Consider the following 18,842-nt stretch of genomic DNA (forward strand, 5'->3'; position numbering starts at 1 on the left):
TATTTCGAGTCAGTAAAAATGGTGGCACTCTTATCTTTAGCTATATTACAGGCCTGTGTAAGAGCCACAAGTTCAGCAGCCTGTGCACTAAAATGGCAAGGCAGAGAAGCTGCCCAGAGGGTGTCATAATCAGAAACTACAGCAGCTCCAGTAAAACGGGTTCCCTCTCTCATAAATGAGGAACCATCTGTATAGAGGACAAGATCAGGATTTTCTAAAGGTGTATCAAAAAGATCATCACGGGGTTTTTCAGCCATATCAACTAAAGAAGCACAGTCATGCAACGGTTCCCCGAGAATGGTAAATTAGGGAGTAGTGTTGCTGGATTAAGAACTGTGCAGCGTTTTAAAGTGATATTCTCATTACCTAACAGGGTTATTTCATACTTAGCCAGCCTTTGATCTGAAAAGGCTTGTGTCCTGTGACGTAGTAAGAGAGCCTCCACTTCGTGAGGGCATTGCACAGTTAGAGGGTTACCTAGGACCAAATCAGAGGCTTTTTCTACCAAAAGCGCTGTGGCCGCCACTGCTCTAAGGCAAGGTGGCACTCCAGCCGCTACAGGGTCCAGCTGAATTGAATAGTAGGCTATAGGACGCTGGTTAGGCCCCAGTGACTGAGTCAGGACTCCAGAAGCCACCCCCCTTTGTTCATGCACAAAGAGAGTGAAAGGCTTACTATAATCTGGCAGTCCTAGGGCAGGTGCTGATAACAAGGCCCGTTTTAATTCTTTTATGGCTGAGAGATGCTGGGGATCCAACTGTAAAATGTCTGGAACAGAACTTTTTGTAAGAGCTATGAGGGGTTTAGTAATTTCACCAAAAGAGGGTATCCATTGTCTACAGTACCCGGCTGCTCCTAGAATGGCTCTCAACTGCCTCTTAGTAGTGGGGGCAGAGAGTTGTTGAATGGCCTGGACTCGCTTAGAAGAGACAGAGCGAGTTCCAGCAGCCAAAATAAATCCTAAATATTCTACCTGGGGCAAACACCATTGTACCTTTGTCTTGGAAACCTTGTGTCCTCTCTTGTGCAGCTCCAGCAGTAAGTGACGGCTATCTTCCTGACAAATTTCAGCATTAGGAGAGGCCAAAAGTAAGTCATCAACATATTGTACTAGTGTGGAGGCTTTAAAGGTAATAGAGGCCAGATCCTGCTGTAAAATTTGGGAAAATAATGTGGGACTGTCTACAAATCCCTGTGGGAGTCTAGTCCAGGTCCACTGTCTATTTTTCCAGGTAAAAGCAAATAAATATTGGAAGTCCTCATGTACTGGTATGGAGAAAAAGGCAGAGCAAAGGTCTACCACTGTGAAACATGTAGATTCATAGGGAATTGAGGAAATTATCATAGCCGGATTTGCGACTATAGAATGTCTAGGAATAACATAATTATTAATCGCTCTAAGATCTTGCACAAAGCGATAAACAGGTTTACCATCTGGCCCAGGCTTGGGTTTTTTAACTGGCAAAATGGGAGTATTGCATGGAGAGTGATGACATGGAATAATAATACCCTGGCTTTTCAAAGCCTCAATTATAGGGGTGATCCCTTCTATTGCTTCCCTAGACAATGGATACTGTGGAATGGAGGGGGGTGGTCCCCCCTTAACTTTAAAGGTAACAGGCATGGCAAACTTAAGGAGCCCCACCTCATTAGGGGATGAGGCCCATAAAGACTCAGGAATGTCAGAGGGGATTTTGGATACCTCCCCTGCTGTTCCTTGAGCTTCTGTAAGTAAAATTGGTAATAAATGAACAGTATCCTCTGGCAATTGTAAGGAGACAGCCCCATCTGGAGCACAAGATATGGTTGCTCTAAGCTTGCAAAGGAGATCACGACCTAATAAATTTACAGGGGCATCAGGCATGAGTAAAAATGAATGTTCTACTGTTAAGGGCCCCATAGATACCATGCGAGGATTCAATTTTGCCACTCTCTGGCTCTTTCCTGAGACTCCCACTACATTCAAATATCCTACAGGTCTACACCCAGCATCTGGTTTGCTTACTAATACTGATTTAGAGGCTCCTGTGTCTAGCAGACAATCATAATAAGTCTCCCCCACTTTTAAGGTGACATGTGGTTCATTACTCTGGGGAGGTGAATGGACTGGCACAAGTGCATTCAAAAAATCCGGATCTGGGAATATATGGCTTTCATTATCTATGTTCCATTCCTCCCCAAGACACCATCATTCCTGTGTCCTCTTCTGAGGGGGGTCTTGGTTACCATTATTCTGGTACTGCCTTTCTGTATTCCTCCAAAAAGATCTATTTCTATTTTGATTTCGCCTGTAATTAGAATTAGAATTTCTTCTCCAAGTCCTACATTCTCTCAATTCATGCCCCTCCTTACGACAGTAACAACACACCTTAGTGTCCTTGCTCCGGTGTCCACATGGCTGACTAGTAATCGCTGGTGCCAGAATGCTCTGTTTAGGGTGATCTGGATCTTCCTCACGTGAGTCAAAGACATAATTTGCAAGTTCCTTAATTCTATCTACTGAGAGATTTCTCCAGTCTGGACATTGTTTCAGAAAGTATCTGCGTATTTCTGGCAGTGAATTATAAACAAATGTGTTGAGAATGATACAGGAATCTCTTAAATCTACTGGATCCAATCTGGTGTACTGTCTAGCGGCCTCACAAAGTCTATCATAAAATCTGTTTGGTCTTTCATTAGCCTCCTGAGGTAGGCTTAAAAATTTCTGCCAGTTTTCCGGTTTTCTAGAGCAAGATTCCATTCCCTTCAGAAGTGTTTCTCTAGCATCTTTTAATCTTTGGAAATCCCTATCATCATTATAATTCCACTCTGGATCCTTTAGAGGCCATTCCACATCGGCCTTACCTTTCGCAACAAGGGCATTTCCTGCTGAGATAACATCTGTAATCTCAGTTGGGGACAGTAAAGTTTCCAAAAGGCAAGTAACATCAGCCCAACTGGGTTGATATGCATTAAATATAGTCCTTAACTGTGAAATTACAGTGTTAGGATTTTTCTCAAAACTAGGGATGATTGATTTCCATGCGCTCAAGTCACTTGGTCTAAAGGGGCTATATTTTCTGACTTGAATTGGCACTCCCTTCTTACTATGTTCTATAGCTTCCTGCAGAGGGAGTAGTTTCTGCTGATCTGATTCTGAACTTGGATCATCTCTAGTAGAAACAGCCATTTTGAGGTCTCTCTCCATATGTGAGAATTTCATTTCGAGGTCTCTCTCCATATGTGAGAATTTCCCCCATATCATAACAATGATAATAACAAAAACAATGATAATAACAAAAACAAAAAAAAAACAAAAAAAAATAAAATCCTTAGTCGTATGAACTATGGATGTGGTATTAAAAGGTATTTCAATTGCAGGCATAAAATTTCTACTTATATTAAACGTATTTTCCCAAAGATTCTCACGTATACTATTATACAAAAAACTTTTTGCTGCCTGAATGAGGAAAAAACCAATAATGTTATGAAGGACCATTGAGTAAACTATTCCTCTAAGTCGGGATGATATGCTGTCCCAATACATTCCGATGAGAAAAATCAAAGGGATAGTAGAATATTCGAGCATCTTGCCCTTTAAACTGGGCTGGCTTTTCTGTTTAAAGCAAGACTCTTAGAGGCTTAAAGTCTTTAAGGGAGATTAGACAAAGGGAAAGTCCGTGGGGGGGGGGTAATTTGGAAAATCCACCGAATTGGCCGGCTTATGGCCAAACTAGGGAGGGTGGGAGGGTCCTTAAGGTCCCTTCGGGGTCGCCAAACTGTGAGATTTAAAATTGGATATTAGATCATAAATCTCCCCTACTTAACCTTTCCCTTAATTTATCTCCCAAACTAGTAAATGGAAGCAGGTTTTGGTTTTCTAGATAGACCTTTTTATTTATAGTTATGATAGTCACAAGGTGATGTTGGTTAGAAGGATAGGAAAGTAGAAACACAATACAAATCGTCTTAAGTCTAAGCTTAGTCTATATTCCTTATAACAACTCACCAAACCGACAAGGCCACCAACCGACAAGGCCACCTTTTGACAGAGCGAGAGAGTCCCTGCCGCGCCGTCAGGAGTCCCGCCAAGCAGGCCAAAAAAAAGGCTACTTCCGTTCTCTCCACCCCGGAAGTCAAAAAAAAAAAACCCGGCAGGCAGTCTGACATGCGCAGCAGGCGGACTGTACCCGGCAGGCAGTCTGACATGCGCAGCAGGCGGACTGTACCCGGCAGGCAGTCTGACATGCGCAGCAGGCGGACTGTACCCGGCAGGCAGTCTGACATGCGCAGCAGGAGGACTGTACCCGGCAGGCAGTCTGACATGCGCAGCAGGCGGACTGTACCCGGCAGGCAGTCTGACATGCGCAGCAGGCGGACTGTACCCGGCAGGCAGTCTGACATGCGCAGCAGGCGGACTGTACCCGGCAGGCAGTCTGACATGCGCAGCAGGCGGACTGTACCCGGCAGGCAGTCTGACATGCGCAGCAGGCGGACTGTTCATCTCCTCCCCAAAAGGGTGGTCCTTGAAAAACTGGCGTCTTTCAGTTATCCTAACCGACTGTTAAAAACTTTCATATTTTACCACAGTGTATATGTATGTATGTGTATTATTGTATGTGTTTGTATGTATATACAAACAAAATGAATGCAAGGTAGTGGTTTTTTTGTTTGTTTCTTTGTTTTGCAGGGCAATGAGGGTTAAGTGACTTACCCAGGGTCACACAGCTAGTAAGGGTCAAGTGTGTGAGATCAGGTTTGAACTCGGTTCCTCCTGAATCCAGGGCCGATGCTTTATCCACTTTGCCACCTACATGTCCCCCACAAGGTAGTTTGGTAAAGAACACAATTGCTGGCATCAGATAACCCAGGTTCAAACTGTGCTTCTGGTGCTTACGACCTGTGTGAGCTTAGACAAGAAACCAAACCTCCCGAAGCCTCAGTTTCCTCAACTGTAAAAAAGAGGGCGTTGGATCAGCCCTCCTCTTCAGCTTTTCTTAGCTCTCGCATGAATATCCTACCAGCTCAGTTGCCTCAGTTTTCTCAACCGTATAAAGTGAGGATTGGACAAGATGCCTTCTATAGTCCTTTCTAGAACCATCCTTCTAGGGCACATTTTTCCTCAGTTTCCCTGACTTTAAAATGACGGCTTAGACAAGAGCCTCTAAAATCCCCTCCATACCTAACGCTACGGTTCAGTTTGTTGCTTTAAATGGAGGTGTTTTACATACTCTTTCCACCATCATATCCCCATGTCTCTGCAGAGCAGATGCTTTTTAAATCTTATTGACTAAATGATACAAATCTGCTTGTCACACTGAAGGCGAGTGAGTATCACGTGACATGCCCATTTTAGCATGAGCTTCCCCCTCAAGTCAACCAAAAGAGAAGCAAACTTTCCATTTAGCCCAGTTGAGGGGCTAAAGTGGATAAAAGACTAGACTCAGATGTGTTCAAACCCTGCCCCATACACTTACTCGTTGGATAATCTTGGGCAATTCACTCAAACTCTCTTTGCCTCTGTTTCTTCCTCTGTTACTTCCAAGGTTTGTTGTGAGGAATCAAATGAGATGATCTATGTAAGGCAATCTTTAGCCTTTAACAGGCCAGGTAAATGTTAGCAGCTCATATTATGTTCTTGTTATTATGGCTAATTCGCCAGAGTTGGAGGTTGTAGAGATACATGTCATGGTAAAATGTTCCAGTCATAAGCCTCAGTCACACTCGTCAGCTGTAGTCCATCTGGATGCCAGGGAGACCAAAGTGACTGGCATTTCTTGGGATCTGCCAATCATTTGGCCACTTCTTTGATAGGCCCGATAAAAAGGGATGTTTGAAACATTTCAGGCTCCATCTTCCCATTAAGTACACAAGCCCAGACTGAACAGAAGAGAGCCCTTCTGAGCAGCAGGCTGGCACCTCAGAAAGGCAACACATTGAAATAGGAGGGCCTTTGGCCTCGGCTGCCCCACCCTCTCATATTTCCTGCTCCAATGTTTAAGGATGTGAGGTGTTGCCTTGGGTCTTCCATGGAAATTTGCTTTCCTGCTCTTTCTCTCTCTGTCTCTCTGTCTCTGTCTCTGTCTCTCTCTGTCTCTCTGTCTCTCTCTTTCTGTCTCTCTCTGTTTCTCTTTCTCTGTCCCTGTCTCTCTCTCTGTCTCTGTCTCTCTCTCTCTGTTTCTCTCTGTCTGTCTCTGTCTCTATCTCTGTCTCTGTTCCTCTCTGCCTCTCTCTATCTCTTTCTTTGTCCCTGTCTCTCTCTGTCTCTGTCTCTCTCTCTCTGTTTCTCTCTCTCTGTCTCTGTCTCTATCTCTGTCTCTGTTCCTCTCTGCCTCTCTCTATCTCTTTCTTTGTCCCTGTCTCTCTCTCTGTCTGTCTCTGTCTTTCTGTCTCTCTGTGTCTCTGTATCTTTCTCTCTCTCTCTCTCTCTCTCTCTCTCTCTCTCTCTCTCTCTCTCTCTCTCTCTCTCTCTCTCTCTCTCTTTCTCTCTCTCTCTCTTTCCCCCACCTCCTCAAAGATGAGAATTCCTTCACTTCTACTGTCAGAGCATCTCTTCGCCCAGCCCTGCTCTTTCAGCCTGTCATGGATGTCAGAGGGGATTTTGCTCCCAGGGGGAGCTGGACTCTGTGCCGTGGCTTCTCTGTTTCCTTCTTTGTGGCGGCATCTCATGGCTCCTGCCCCCAGCCGGGTTTGTCCTGTAGCATTTTCTTCACTATTGGCCCATCTCCCCCTTGCTTCCCTCCTTCCCGCACATGCAGGCAAACGTTCCCATGATCCTGGCCTTCTTATACTTTGGAAAATGAGGAGGCAGAAGAAAGGAACAACTCCCCCTGAAAGAGGATTCTCAGTACTAACTGAAAGTTGTTCCTTTCTTTGGGTTTCCTCACTTTCCTCGTTGTAATTGCTAGCATTCCGTGCTGGTCTCTCTCCTCCCTCTTCCCACGCTGTAATTTCTAACATCAAAAGGGAAACATTGGATTCAATCAGTTTCTTTTGCTTGGATTCTTATCATGTTATATTAGTAACCAATCAATAAGAAATCATTTTTTAAAAAGAAAGAAAGAAAGAAATCATTAAAAGTCTACTATGTGCCAACATTGTGTTAGTAGACCTTTGGATGGGAAAATGCCCTCAAAGTCAATGTTTTCCTCATGCATTATGGCAGAGCATGTTCCATTCTTCAAAATTATGCCAGAATCTGTATTGAATTGAACTTTTTACATTGTTCAGAAATGAATCCTAGATTGGCCACTTCCTACCTTTATGACAGTGGACAAGTCACTTAACCTGGATGCACTGCAGTTTCCTCATCTGTAAAATTGGGGGTTGCAACAGATATCCTCAAAGATCCCTTCCAGCTGCAACCCTGTGGTCCTCTGACCCTCTGATACTTTCCTTTGGTCAATCATGCTCCTTTAATGCTGCACTTTTCATTTGCATATAGGCAAAGAACATGAGCAAGAATCACCAAATCTCAGAGTTAGGCGTAACTTCTGAGGTCATTTATTTCAAGCTGATGGAGAATCCTTTCTATGAGATTCTTAACAAGTGCTTATCCAGCAACCACTTGAAGGTGTCTGATGACAAAGAATCCACTACCTCCTCAGTCTATCTGTTCCACTTTTGGAAACCCCAAAATCTGTGATATAAATCACATTTAATTTTAATTTAATAAATATAAAAAGGGGCGCAGAGAGAGAGAGCAAGAGAGAGGGAGGGAGGGAAGAGAGGAGAGGAGATAATAGATATTGAGATAAAGCTATATCACTTCGAGGTTTGAAAAGAAATATGTATGTATATAAAATCCCATTTAAGCCTCCTAACAACCCTGTAAGATAGATGCTATTATTATTCCAAGATGAGGAAACTAAATCTCAGAGGATAAGAGACTTGCTTTAAGTCAGATTTCTAGGAAGAATCTGAAGAGAGATTTGTGCCCGGGTCTTCCTGACTCAAAAGCACATATTTAGGCTTCAAAGGCATTTCAGTGGTCACCTACTTGAATTCAGTCATTTAACAGAGAAGGAAACTGAGGTGCAATGAGGGTAAGTGAAGCCACACAGATATAAATTGAGAGAGTCAGGATTCAAATCCCAGTATTCCAAATTCAAGGCCAGGGATCACCTCTCTGCAGACTCCAAGACCAACTGTCTATCTTTTTTGCCAAGGTATTTTTTGGGGGGTGGGGCAATGAAGATTAAGTGACTTGCCCAGGGTCACACAGCTAGTAAGTGTCTGAGGCCGGATTTGAACTCAGGTTCTCCTGAATCCAGGGCTGGTGCTTTATCCACTGCAGCACCATCTAGCTGCCCCCAGGGTACTTTTCTTTATAATCATTTTGTTCCTTCCTGGCTCGGGTTCCTCATACCTGTCTTGAAGCTAGCAGCCAGGCACCAGTGAGTAAATGATCGCCATGCTGTTCTGTGAACTGGGATGGGAATGGGGAGGAGTGGGAGATGTAAAATCCAATTGCTATTATACCTGGTAGCGATGATCAGGTTTGTCATCACAATTTCTTCCTGTAGCTCTCAGGGCCCTCAACAAATTCACCTTTTTGGAAAGACTTCTACACTGGAGAGAGTAGGGCAAGGTACGAAGGTGTCACCCCAGAAGCTTAGCTCCCACCAAAGGCTGGGCACTGACAGCATCAAAATGTAGGGATAAGAACTCAAGAATGGAATGAAGCGAGGCCCAGCTTCCCTGGCCCAGTCACCACACCCAAAGCTTTCTACATACGTGTAGAAGGCAGCTAGTCTCAAACCCTGCAAACAACCTGGCTGACTTACACACTCCATAGGAAAAAAGTGGGACTTGGACAAGTGACATTAACCAGTTAAAGTCTATCTATCCTAGTCCCAGGGAGTGTCTCTTCCTTTTTGATCAACTAAAGAATCAGATGGGGTCACAGAATTACAAATGCTTTGAGCTGAGAGACTTTCAAGAGTATTTATTCCATGAATAATTCCCAACCTTTCTCATTGGCTGTGCCCCTTGGCTTTTAGTAAATTTTTCTATAATCCCTAGGCAATATGAAAAGGAAATATTTCCTAAAAGTTGTCATGCATAGACACATAAGAAATAAAATATAGTTATTTATTACCCCATGCCCCCTTGACACACTTATCCATTAGGGTTCTACATAGCCCAGATTAGAAAGCCTGGATATAGTCCATCCTCTTCATTTTACAAATGAGGAAACTGAGGCCCCTTGAGATAAAAATGCCTTGCCTAAAGTAATACAAATAACAGAGGTTGTAGGTGGCCGAACTGGAATTCGAACTCTGGTCTTCTGATTCCAAATCTGGCCTCCTTGTTTATATGCTGAATTCTCACAAGCTGCCTCCCATGAAAACTATTCAAAGATAAACAAACTTTTGAATGGGCCACAGGAGTGTATAACAGCAACTTGACAGAGGCTTTCAAGTGGCTGCATCTCAAACAGCAGGTTTCCCTACAAATAAAATTATTTTTAATTCTTTAAAAGTAAATTACATATTAAACACATTTATCCAAAAAGAAGATACCCTAATGGGAAGCTCTTCAAGGTTAGCTTTAATTTTTTTTTTCTCAACCCTAGCTTCCTAGCTTTCTCAGAGTCTCCACATCCCCTCTGCACAAGCCTAGCCCCTCATAAAAGAGAACCCCATGATTGTTTCCACTTTCATCTTTCTAGCTGAGATTAATGAGAGTTAAAATCAGATTACATTAAGAAATTAATGGTGGATCTCTGTTTACAGTTCTCTGACACCACCCAGTGGTAGGAGGTTAGTGGTAAATCTTTCTATCACTAGAAGTCAGGGGTAGGAGAAATCTTTCTTTTTTATTTAATTTTCTCTGGCATGAGGGTGTGATTTCATTTGGAAATCTGTTTCCCTTTGATTCCAAATCCATTAGCATATATAAAATGGTTAGAAAGCCACCCAAGGGACTGCCCCTGTGAGTCATCTGATAGGAGGGAACACCGGAAACCCCCTCCCATCTCACCCCACTGAAGATTAGCCATTCACTATACAGGTGCATATTAAGCATGTCCTCATGTTGCCTCATTAAGAGGCAAGACAACATTTAATAAATATTAGAATGTGTTGGCAGCATCATTTAGAAATGGGAAGGAGATGAATTTCCTTTGTAATTGTCTATGTATGCATAAACACTCTCTTTGGAGCCCTGAATTCCATGTTGGAGGTTCAAGCAGCTGTTGATGACTGATTTCTACTCAGATCTACCAGAAAAGGGGGAAGACACAACCTGCTGGTTATTGAAGGAACTCACTTTAAACACCCAGTTCATGATACTTTTCCTTGCCAAGCAAACAAACATTTGACCAAAGCATCCTGGGTCTCTTTCTTCTCCACCAAACTGACTGTAGTAGCTGCTATTTCTCTTTCCCACCACTTTCGCCTTGACCCCTCACTCATTCTTCCTTCCCATTATCCTTTCAGGTGTTCATCAAACAGTCCACTTCAGAGAGGGGGGTGACAATAACATACTAGAGCCAGGGAAGCTACCTGCAGTCTAATAGTTGGATGATGGATGGACCTTAGGCCATCTAGGTGATCCCATCATTTTGTACTTGAGGAAACTGAAGCACTGGGATTTTAAATGACTTATGGAAAGTCACACAGGTGGAACTAGGATTTGAACCTAGGTCCTCTTATTCTAGCACAACATGCTGCCTCTTAAATATTCCTTTTACTAAAAAAGTGGAATGCTAATGCATTGTTGGTAGAGTTGTGAGCTGATCCAACCATTCTGGCGAGCAATTTGAAACAATGCTCAAAGGGCTATGGGACTGTGCATACCCTTTGACCCAGTAATGCCACTACTAAGTCTATATCCCAAAGAGATCATAGAAAAGGGAAAAAAACCCACATATACAAAAATATTTCTAGCAGCTCTCTTTGTGGTGGCAAAGAATTGGAAATCGAGGGAATGCTCATAAATTGGGAAATGGCTAAACAAGTTGTGGTATATGAATGTAATAGAATACTATTGTGCTGTAAGAAATAATGAGCAAGGGGCAGCTAGGTGGCGCAGTGGATAGAGCACCAGCCCTGGATTCAGGAGGACCTGAGTTCAAATCTGACCTCAGACACTCAACACTTACTAGCTGTGTGACCCTGGGCAAGTCACTTAACCCCAATTGCCTCACAAATAAAAAGAGAAAGAAAGAAAGAAAAAGAAGAAATAATGAGCGGGCAGATTTCAGAAAAACCTGGAAAGACTTAAGTCAACTGATGCTGAGTGAAGTAAGCAGAACCAGGAGAACACTGTACACAGTAACAGCAATATTGTATGATGATCAACTGTGATGGACTTGGCTCTTCTTCAGGGTGCAATGGTTCAAGACAATTCAAAAAAACTCATGGTAGAAAATGATCTCCACATCCAGAAAAAAGAACTGTGGATTCTGAATGCAGATTGAACCTTACTGTTTCTACTTTTTAGTGTTTTTTTTTTTATTGAGGTTTTTCCCTTGTGTTCTAATTCTTCTTTCACAACATGACTAATGCAGAAATATGTTTGATATGATTGTACATATATAGCCTATATCAAATTGCTTTCTGTCTGGGAGAGGGGGCAGGGAAGGGAGGGAGGGGAAAAAATTGGGACTAAAAATCTTATGGAAACAAAAAAAATATTCCTCTTACAAGCTGCAGAATTAGGGACAAGTCACTTAACCTTTATGAGCCTCAGTGTCCTCATCTGTAAAATGAAGATAATAATCCTTAAAACAGGATTGCAGATTTAGAGCTAAAAGGGACCTTAGAGGTCTGTCATGCCCACTCTTTGCCCTAGACTTTTTGATGGTAGTTGTGAGAAAAGTACTTTGTAAATCTTGTGAGTTATTCAGCAAGGAGAAGAGTCGGGGATCATCTTTGCCATTCTGACTCCCTTGTAGCTACTCTAGAAGAAAAGAACCCAGAGTCCCCCAGAGGAGCACTGCTGAAGCTGGAAAGGCAGGCAAACTCCAAAAATGATCTCATTTATGGAGGAATTCATACCTTCATCTTGTCATGTTGCCGCCATGCAAGCTTTGTAATATTTCTTCTCACAGTTGTCTAACAGAAGCAAAGCCAAAGTTGTAAATCTCCCAGAAAGTCACTGGGCTCAGACCATGCCCGCTGCCTCCTCACTAATTAAGGGGGTAATTAGACTAAAACTGCACATGGAATTAGAATTCATTTTAGCAGGTCCCAGAATTATGAAGCAATTAAACACTTTGACATGGTAGTAAAATGAATATTTGGGTGGGGGCTAGGGATAGGCAGCCTTGGGAAGAGGAGACCCCTGGTATTGTTTAAAGACCAGAGCTCTGTTTTCAACAGAAGCTGGACAATCAGCCCAGCCTGCCCATGGCATTTCCCCTTTCAAACATGTAGGCCCTGTGCAGCATGGGTGGCAAAAGACAGATGCTGGCAGCCTTTTCGAACAGCTGCCACTCCCCTAAAGACAGGCTCAGATAATCACAGGAAAATCCAAGGAGCTTCCAGTATGACAGGAGCCTTTTAGGCTGGTTTTAGGATTTCTGGGATTTTTTTGTTTTGTTTTTTTCTGATCCCTTAAAAAATAGAGGCTTTGGGATCAAGTCCCCTCCTTCTATTCATGGAATTAAAACTGAAAGGAATGCCCTTGAATGGTAATGATTCATATCTTCAGAGTACTTTTTCAGTTACAAAAGTCTTCATCTTGCAATTACCCATACCACATTGGCTGTCTTAGAGATGAGGAAAGGAAGGCTTATTACAAAGGTGAAGAGACTTAGGATGATAAGATTCCAAGTAGTGGAATGCATGCCATGCTTGATTTGGAGTCAGGAATACCTGAGTTCAAATCTTGTCCCTGTTACTTCCCTCTCTCAGCCTCAGTTTCTTCAGCGGTAGAATGAAGAGGTTGCACTCCATGGTCACTAACCAGGTCTATGAAACCCAAAGGCATTAAGTGGCTAGACCATATCACACAGGTGGTAAAGGGCAATGGCGAATTAGGATTCAAGTGGGAAGGCAAAGATCTGATCAAATACAGTTCCCACCACTAAAAAGAACTGGAAGGAACCCCAGACAGGCCCTTATTTTACAGATAAGGCAACTGAAGCCCAGAGATAGGAAGTCATTTGCCAGAGGTAATAAACATGAGCTGGGCTCTTACCCAGGTCATCTCACTACAAACTCAGTATTCATCCCTTTGCACCACACAGTGAGGAGTCTGGCCACATATCAGGCATTGGACAGGAGGTTGACAAAATGGAAGCCTTCACATCAAACTTGACCTAAATCACTCTGGGTAAAGGGTGATCTGCCTCCAAATACCCTGAGCAGAGTGTGTATCTGTCTATCTCATAATCTGGGTCAGAATTTAAAAACAATATTTACCAGTTTTTACAGGAAGTCTTTATGTTATGCATTTATCAATAGGTGTGTCTGTGTCCCAAAAGCTCCTGGTCCTGTTCAGGTGCAGGTAAGCAAACAGGATCCCTCACCTGAGTTAATATGGCCCGTACTCCGGCGGAAAGACCTAAATGACACAAAGACAGCAGGATGACGGTTCAACAATTACACAATCAATGCTAAACCTAGTAATTAATGTGTGGGTAGAGAAGGACTGAGCGTGCATTATAAGTGTGCATTATAGGATTCTGGGATTAGAGCCAGAAGGAACCTCAGAGTTTATCCAGCCCAACCGGCCCCATTAGGAGGAGGAAGATGAGCCCCAGAGAGGTCATGTTACTTGCTCAGATCACCCAGGTGAAAAAGTAGAAGGGTCAGGATTTGAAATCAGGACCTTTAACTCCATATCCAATCTACTTTCCACTGTGAAGTTAGCTGCCAATTGTGAAGAGAAAGGCTGTCAAATCAGCACTTGGGTGATTTCCTCTCAGGACAAGTTTGAGAATAGTTGAGAACTCCAGCTAAGGTCCACTATGAGGAAAGGGGCAAAAGAAAGCCAAACTAAACGACCAACTTCGTATCTTTTCTGATGCTAATTATTTGTTTCTGTTAGACCACAGGCATTGTAATAAGATGCATTAGTGAAAGTGGGGGGGGGGTTGCTAACCGTTCTGTCAATGGAGGCAGTCTTTAGTAGCATATCTAAGAAAAAAAGGGGGAGGGGGGCCCTATAACTGCACCACTCCTGAATGGATCAGTTGACCAAAGCATAATGAATCAAAATACACACTGCTCTTCTGAGGATGCACGGATTGTCCTGCCTTCACCCTGGTGCTTCCAGAAGGTGCTAACCTCCCTGTAAACAGTAATGGAGGTGAGCACCATTCCACAGAAATTCAGAAGATGCCCCCCACCCCCTCCTGCTCTGCCACATTAATGAACTGAGGCCCAGGGGATAGGAGTGACAATTGGTCATCTCTTTTAATTAATCTGATCTCATTTAACCAAGCCTTTGCCATTTGTATGATTTTTGACAGTGTGAAATACTCTTCCCTGAAGCGTCTCTTTTCATTTACAACCTTTTAAAAATGTGTCTGAGGGCTTTATTGCCTAGTTTTGAAGTGTTTGTCTACAAATGGGCTTCCTCTGGTTAACTAGATAAAATCCAATGATGTGATGAGTTAGATTGGATATTTCACTGGACTCCAAAGTTCTATCATATCCTTCTTGGACAATATTACTCATTAAACAAGAATGCAAAACCAATTTGCACATTATTCAGTGTGGGGGCACTGATGCGTGACTTCAGGCAATATAGCCCAGCTGTGGGTAATAGGAACCCACAACATTAGCTCAAAGACTGTACCAGCATCAGGGGAGAACAGCAGCATTTTCGAGCTTCTAGGTAGAAAGACCCAGCTGCAGCAGACCCTTAACAATAACTGTCACCAAAAGGGCAGGATCCATGTGTGTGGGATCAATCCATACACACACACACACACACACACACACACACACTCTCTCTCTCTCTCTCTCTCTCTCTCTCTCTCTCTCTCTCTCTCTCTCTCTCTCTCTCTCTCTCTCTCTCCCCACCCAGGAAGGATTGCAGACCCATGATATTGCCTACATTATTCCACTTAAAGTGAAAACTTGTATTAAAAGCGACTCAACATTTCTGATTTTAGTATTGTCAAATGTAAAACGAGAAAGTTGTTCTAGGTGAACTTGAAAGTTCCTTACATCATTCAGTCAATAATGCTATAATCCAGGGGTTCTAAGCCTGAGGTCCATGCCCAATGGGCCCAGGGTCCAAGGAAAATTGAATTGATGTCGTTCGAATACAGACCAAAGAATACTATTTCTCTTTTCTTCCTTCCTTCCTTCCTTCCTTCCTTCCTTCCTTCCTTCCTTCCTTCCTTCCTTCCTTCCTTCCTTCCTTCCTTCCTTCCTTCCTTCCTTCCTTCCTTCCTTCCTTTTCTTCCTTCTTTCCTTATCTCCTTCCCTTCTTTCTTTCTTTCTTTCTTCCTTCCTTTCTTTCTTTCTCTTTCTCTCTCTTTCTTTCTCATTTCTTCCTCACATCCTTCTTCCCTTCCTTCCTTCTTTCCTCCCTCCCTTCCTCCCTCTCTCCCTTTCTTTTTCTTTCTTTCTAAACTTCTTTCCTTCCTTCCCTCCCTTCTTTCATAATGATTATGATGATGATGTCACTGCTCCTATTGGTGGGCACTCTGGGCCAACAGAGAATTATTAGCAAATTTTCCTACATGCCACCTTATTTGTGCAGCATCTAAAACTCAAGCAAGCCATCCTATGCTTGTATTCCTATTGTCTTTGAACCACTTTAATCAGGAATTACATTTTTAATACTCAAACTTGGTTTGGAATAAATCTTTAGTAAGATCTAGCATTCAAACTAACTATACAAGAAGGAAGCATCACATCCAGACATCCAGGCCTTTACTACTCCAGTTGTCCAATAATGTGACTATGTAACCGCCAATATTTTTAAAAACATTTCATCTTTCTCCAGTGAAAGAGAAAAAATATCTCATGTCTCTATCGTATACAGATAAAGAGATGATCTTCTGGATATTTTCAGATAGCTCTGCCTGGATCCCACTGACCCAAAACTGAATGTTATTCTTTAGATCAAGACATTTTGGTTCTGTTGTCTAGATAGTAGCAATGGAATACTGACAAGAGAATCATAAGATATTGATGTGGGAGGTGACTTGTGCGATCATCAATTCCAAGTCTATTATTTTGTAGATAATAAAAATAATACTTGATCTATAGCACCATAACGTATACAAAGCACTTCACATACACTGTTTTATGTGAACCTCACAACTGCCCTGTGAGCTAGGTACTGTGATGTTCATTTTACAGATGAGGAAACTGAGACTTAGAGAAATCATTAACTGGCCCAAGGGTTTGAGACAGGATTGAAATCCAAGCCTTTCTGACTGAATACAGCATTCTATCCACCAAGCCATGTGACTGCTCTATTTAAAAAAACAAACAAACTCTAAAGCTAAAAGAGATTAAATTAATCACCTAAAGCCTTGTAGTTCTTTAGTGATGGAAAGATATATACTCTAGCAGATATGTTACTAAGGTTTATCTTTCTCTTTTCTAGGGACCAATGTTCAAGAAGCTCAGAATATCTTAAATAACAGTGGCCTTCCCATTACTTCTGCCAGTAACTTGGAAGATGCCGCCAAGAAGGCTGTGGCCTGTGTTGCAACAAAGTGATGCCTTTCTCCTGATCCCTTGAAGAAAAGAAATGGCAGTCACAAAAAAAGTGACCCACTTCATTGAGCTGGAGAAAATGGTTTGGAGTATTATTGAATGTGCATCATCAGGAAAAAGGGCAGGAAGGAAATAATCAATGTTTATAAATCTTTAATACTTTTTTTTGGAAAGAAAATTCTGGCAGCTTAAATACTTTTCATTTTACATAGAATTTTCCTTTGAAATAATGAGCTACATTCTCTTTCTCCTTCATCTCCCAAGAAGTGAGCAGTATCTCACTGACTAGTGGGGAGCCATCCATATGGAGAAAGATGGGAGATGTGAAGAATTTGGATTTGGTCCAAACTCATTTCAGAGATAATTAGTCCAGTAAAATAAATAAAACTCACTGACTTTAGAATCTTTCCTCATCACATTCCAATATGGTCCTACTTAGGGTAGAAATCTCAGTCATGCTTATTAACAAAAGGGCATGACTAAGATTTACAAATTCACCTCCCTTCCATTTTAGAGGGATTAAAAAAAACAAGATTGGTCATTTCCATATGTCATATACTCAAAGATATTTTCATTCTTGATTTTTCCCACAGGAAAAAAAATCACACTGAAATTACACATGTAGTGAGTGTATTAATTTGCCTTAACAAGAATTGCGCTATATACCTCATACTATCAAGAAAACCTAAAGCCTTAAAGGTCACCCAGTTTTTATATGAAAAATGATGATGTCTGATTCTGGTGAAAAATCTTTTTCTTAATTGCTTTCTAAGAGTGACTGGGCAATAGATGATGTCAGTTTGTATGTGTAATTTACAAATACTATCAAATTCCAATGAAATAAAGAAGAGATGCAAAGGGTGTGCCTTTTCTCATAGTTCTGTCCATTTATGTGGGAGAGGGATTTGAATTGTTGAATAGTTGAAATTTTGGTAAAAATGTTTTATGTATTTCCAAATATAAATAAAAGCCTTTGTTCTGAGAATATTACAAGCCTGAGTGCATGAATTTCATATTTATACATTTCACTATTTGATAACGTTATCATCAAAGTACTGACCTCATCCAGAACCCATATGGAAAAGAAAAGAAATGAGAGGTCCCCATATCCAAATGATTATTTTGGTCAACTATCACTCTCAAACAGAGGTGTCAAATACAGAACCTCCAGGCCAAATATGACCCACAGCAGATTTACATGTAATTTGCAAATATTTAACAAAATAAATAAAAATACAAAAATTATAGATAGCATTACAATTCAAAACTCAGTCAATCTGTGGCCTGCAGGAATCCTTATGTACAGATTATTGGCCCCATTTCTATTTGAGTTTAATCCCACTGTCCTAGAGAATGGCATCATATGTAAACCAGAGAGCCAATACAGCTCCCACTGTGACCTTGGACCTGTCATTCTACCTTTAACCTCATAGTACCTCAGTTGCTCTTGGCTACTCAACATCCTAGAATCTGGAGGTACCTTAGAGGTCATTTATTCCAACCTTCTCATTTTATAAATGAGGAATCATGGTTTGAATAATTTACCCAAGATCACACAGACAGAAATTGGCACGGCCAAGATTTAAACCCCATGTCCTTTGACTTCAAAAAGACGTACTTTGCACTGATTTAAATTTCATTGCTGGGTATGTGAACAAAGATTTTGACTTGGAATCAGGTAAGAATTTAAATGATTGTCAGGGATGTCTGCTGCTGGCATAAACAGACTGTCCTGACTCCTTCTGGCCAGTGAAGCTCTTTTGGGAATCATCATTTGCAATGGAAAGAATGCTGGGCTTGAAATCAGAAGGCCTTGGAATCAAACTTAGCTTTGCCAGGTATGACGCATGTGACCCTGAGTAAGTCGCATAATGTCTCTAAGAAATGATCTTATGGATAATCCCCTTATTCACGGAGGATTATATATAAGGTCATTTTCATTTCTAAATCTATGATCCTACTGCTGTTTCATACCTGAATTTTCTTCTTAATCATAATAGATATATTTACATTTAAATGGGGAGATAACATGTATGTGTGCATGTATTTCTAAGTGTATACACACATACACATAATAAATGTGAAATAAATTCAAGGAAGTTTTAGAAGGGAGGGCACTATCAGCTGGGGGGTGGTGGACTTGACAGGGAAAAGGTTTTAAATAGAAGGTTTTGTTTCAGCTGAGTCTGGAAGGAAATCAGAGAGTATGAGAGGTGATGAGGTAGC

General features: G+C 41.8%; 1 protein-coding gene across 1 annotated transcript in view; it reads left to right on the plus strand.

The window, feature by feature from the left end:
- SUCLG2 (succinate-CoA ligase GDP-forming subunit beta) overlaps positions 1-17,606 on the plus strand; it is a 338,383-nt gene extending 320,777 nt beyond the window's left edge. Inside the window, exon 11 of the mRNA XM_043976600.1 lies at positions 16,504-17,606. Coding sequence (XP_043832535.1) covers positions 16,504-16,619 — 116 coding nt within the window. The 3' untranslated portion in view covers positions 16,620-17,606. The remainder of the gene's footprint in view (positions 1-16,503) is intronic.
- The last annotated feature ends 1,236 nt before the right edge of the window (positions 17,607-18,842 follow it).

Source organism: Dromiciops gliroides, chromosome 1 (assembly GCF_019393635.1).
Source record: "Dromiciops gliroides isolate mDroGli1 chromosome 1, mDroGli1.pri, whole genome shotgun sequence".
In the NCBI taxonomy this organism is placed as follows: domain Eukaryota; kingdom Metazoa; phylum Chordata; class Mammalia; order Microbiotheria; family Microbiotheriidae; genus Dromiciops; species Dromiciops gliroides.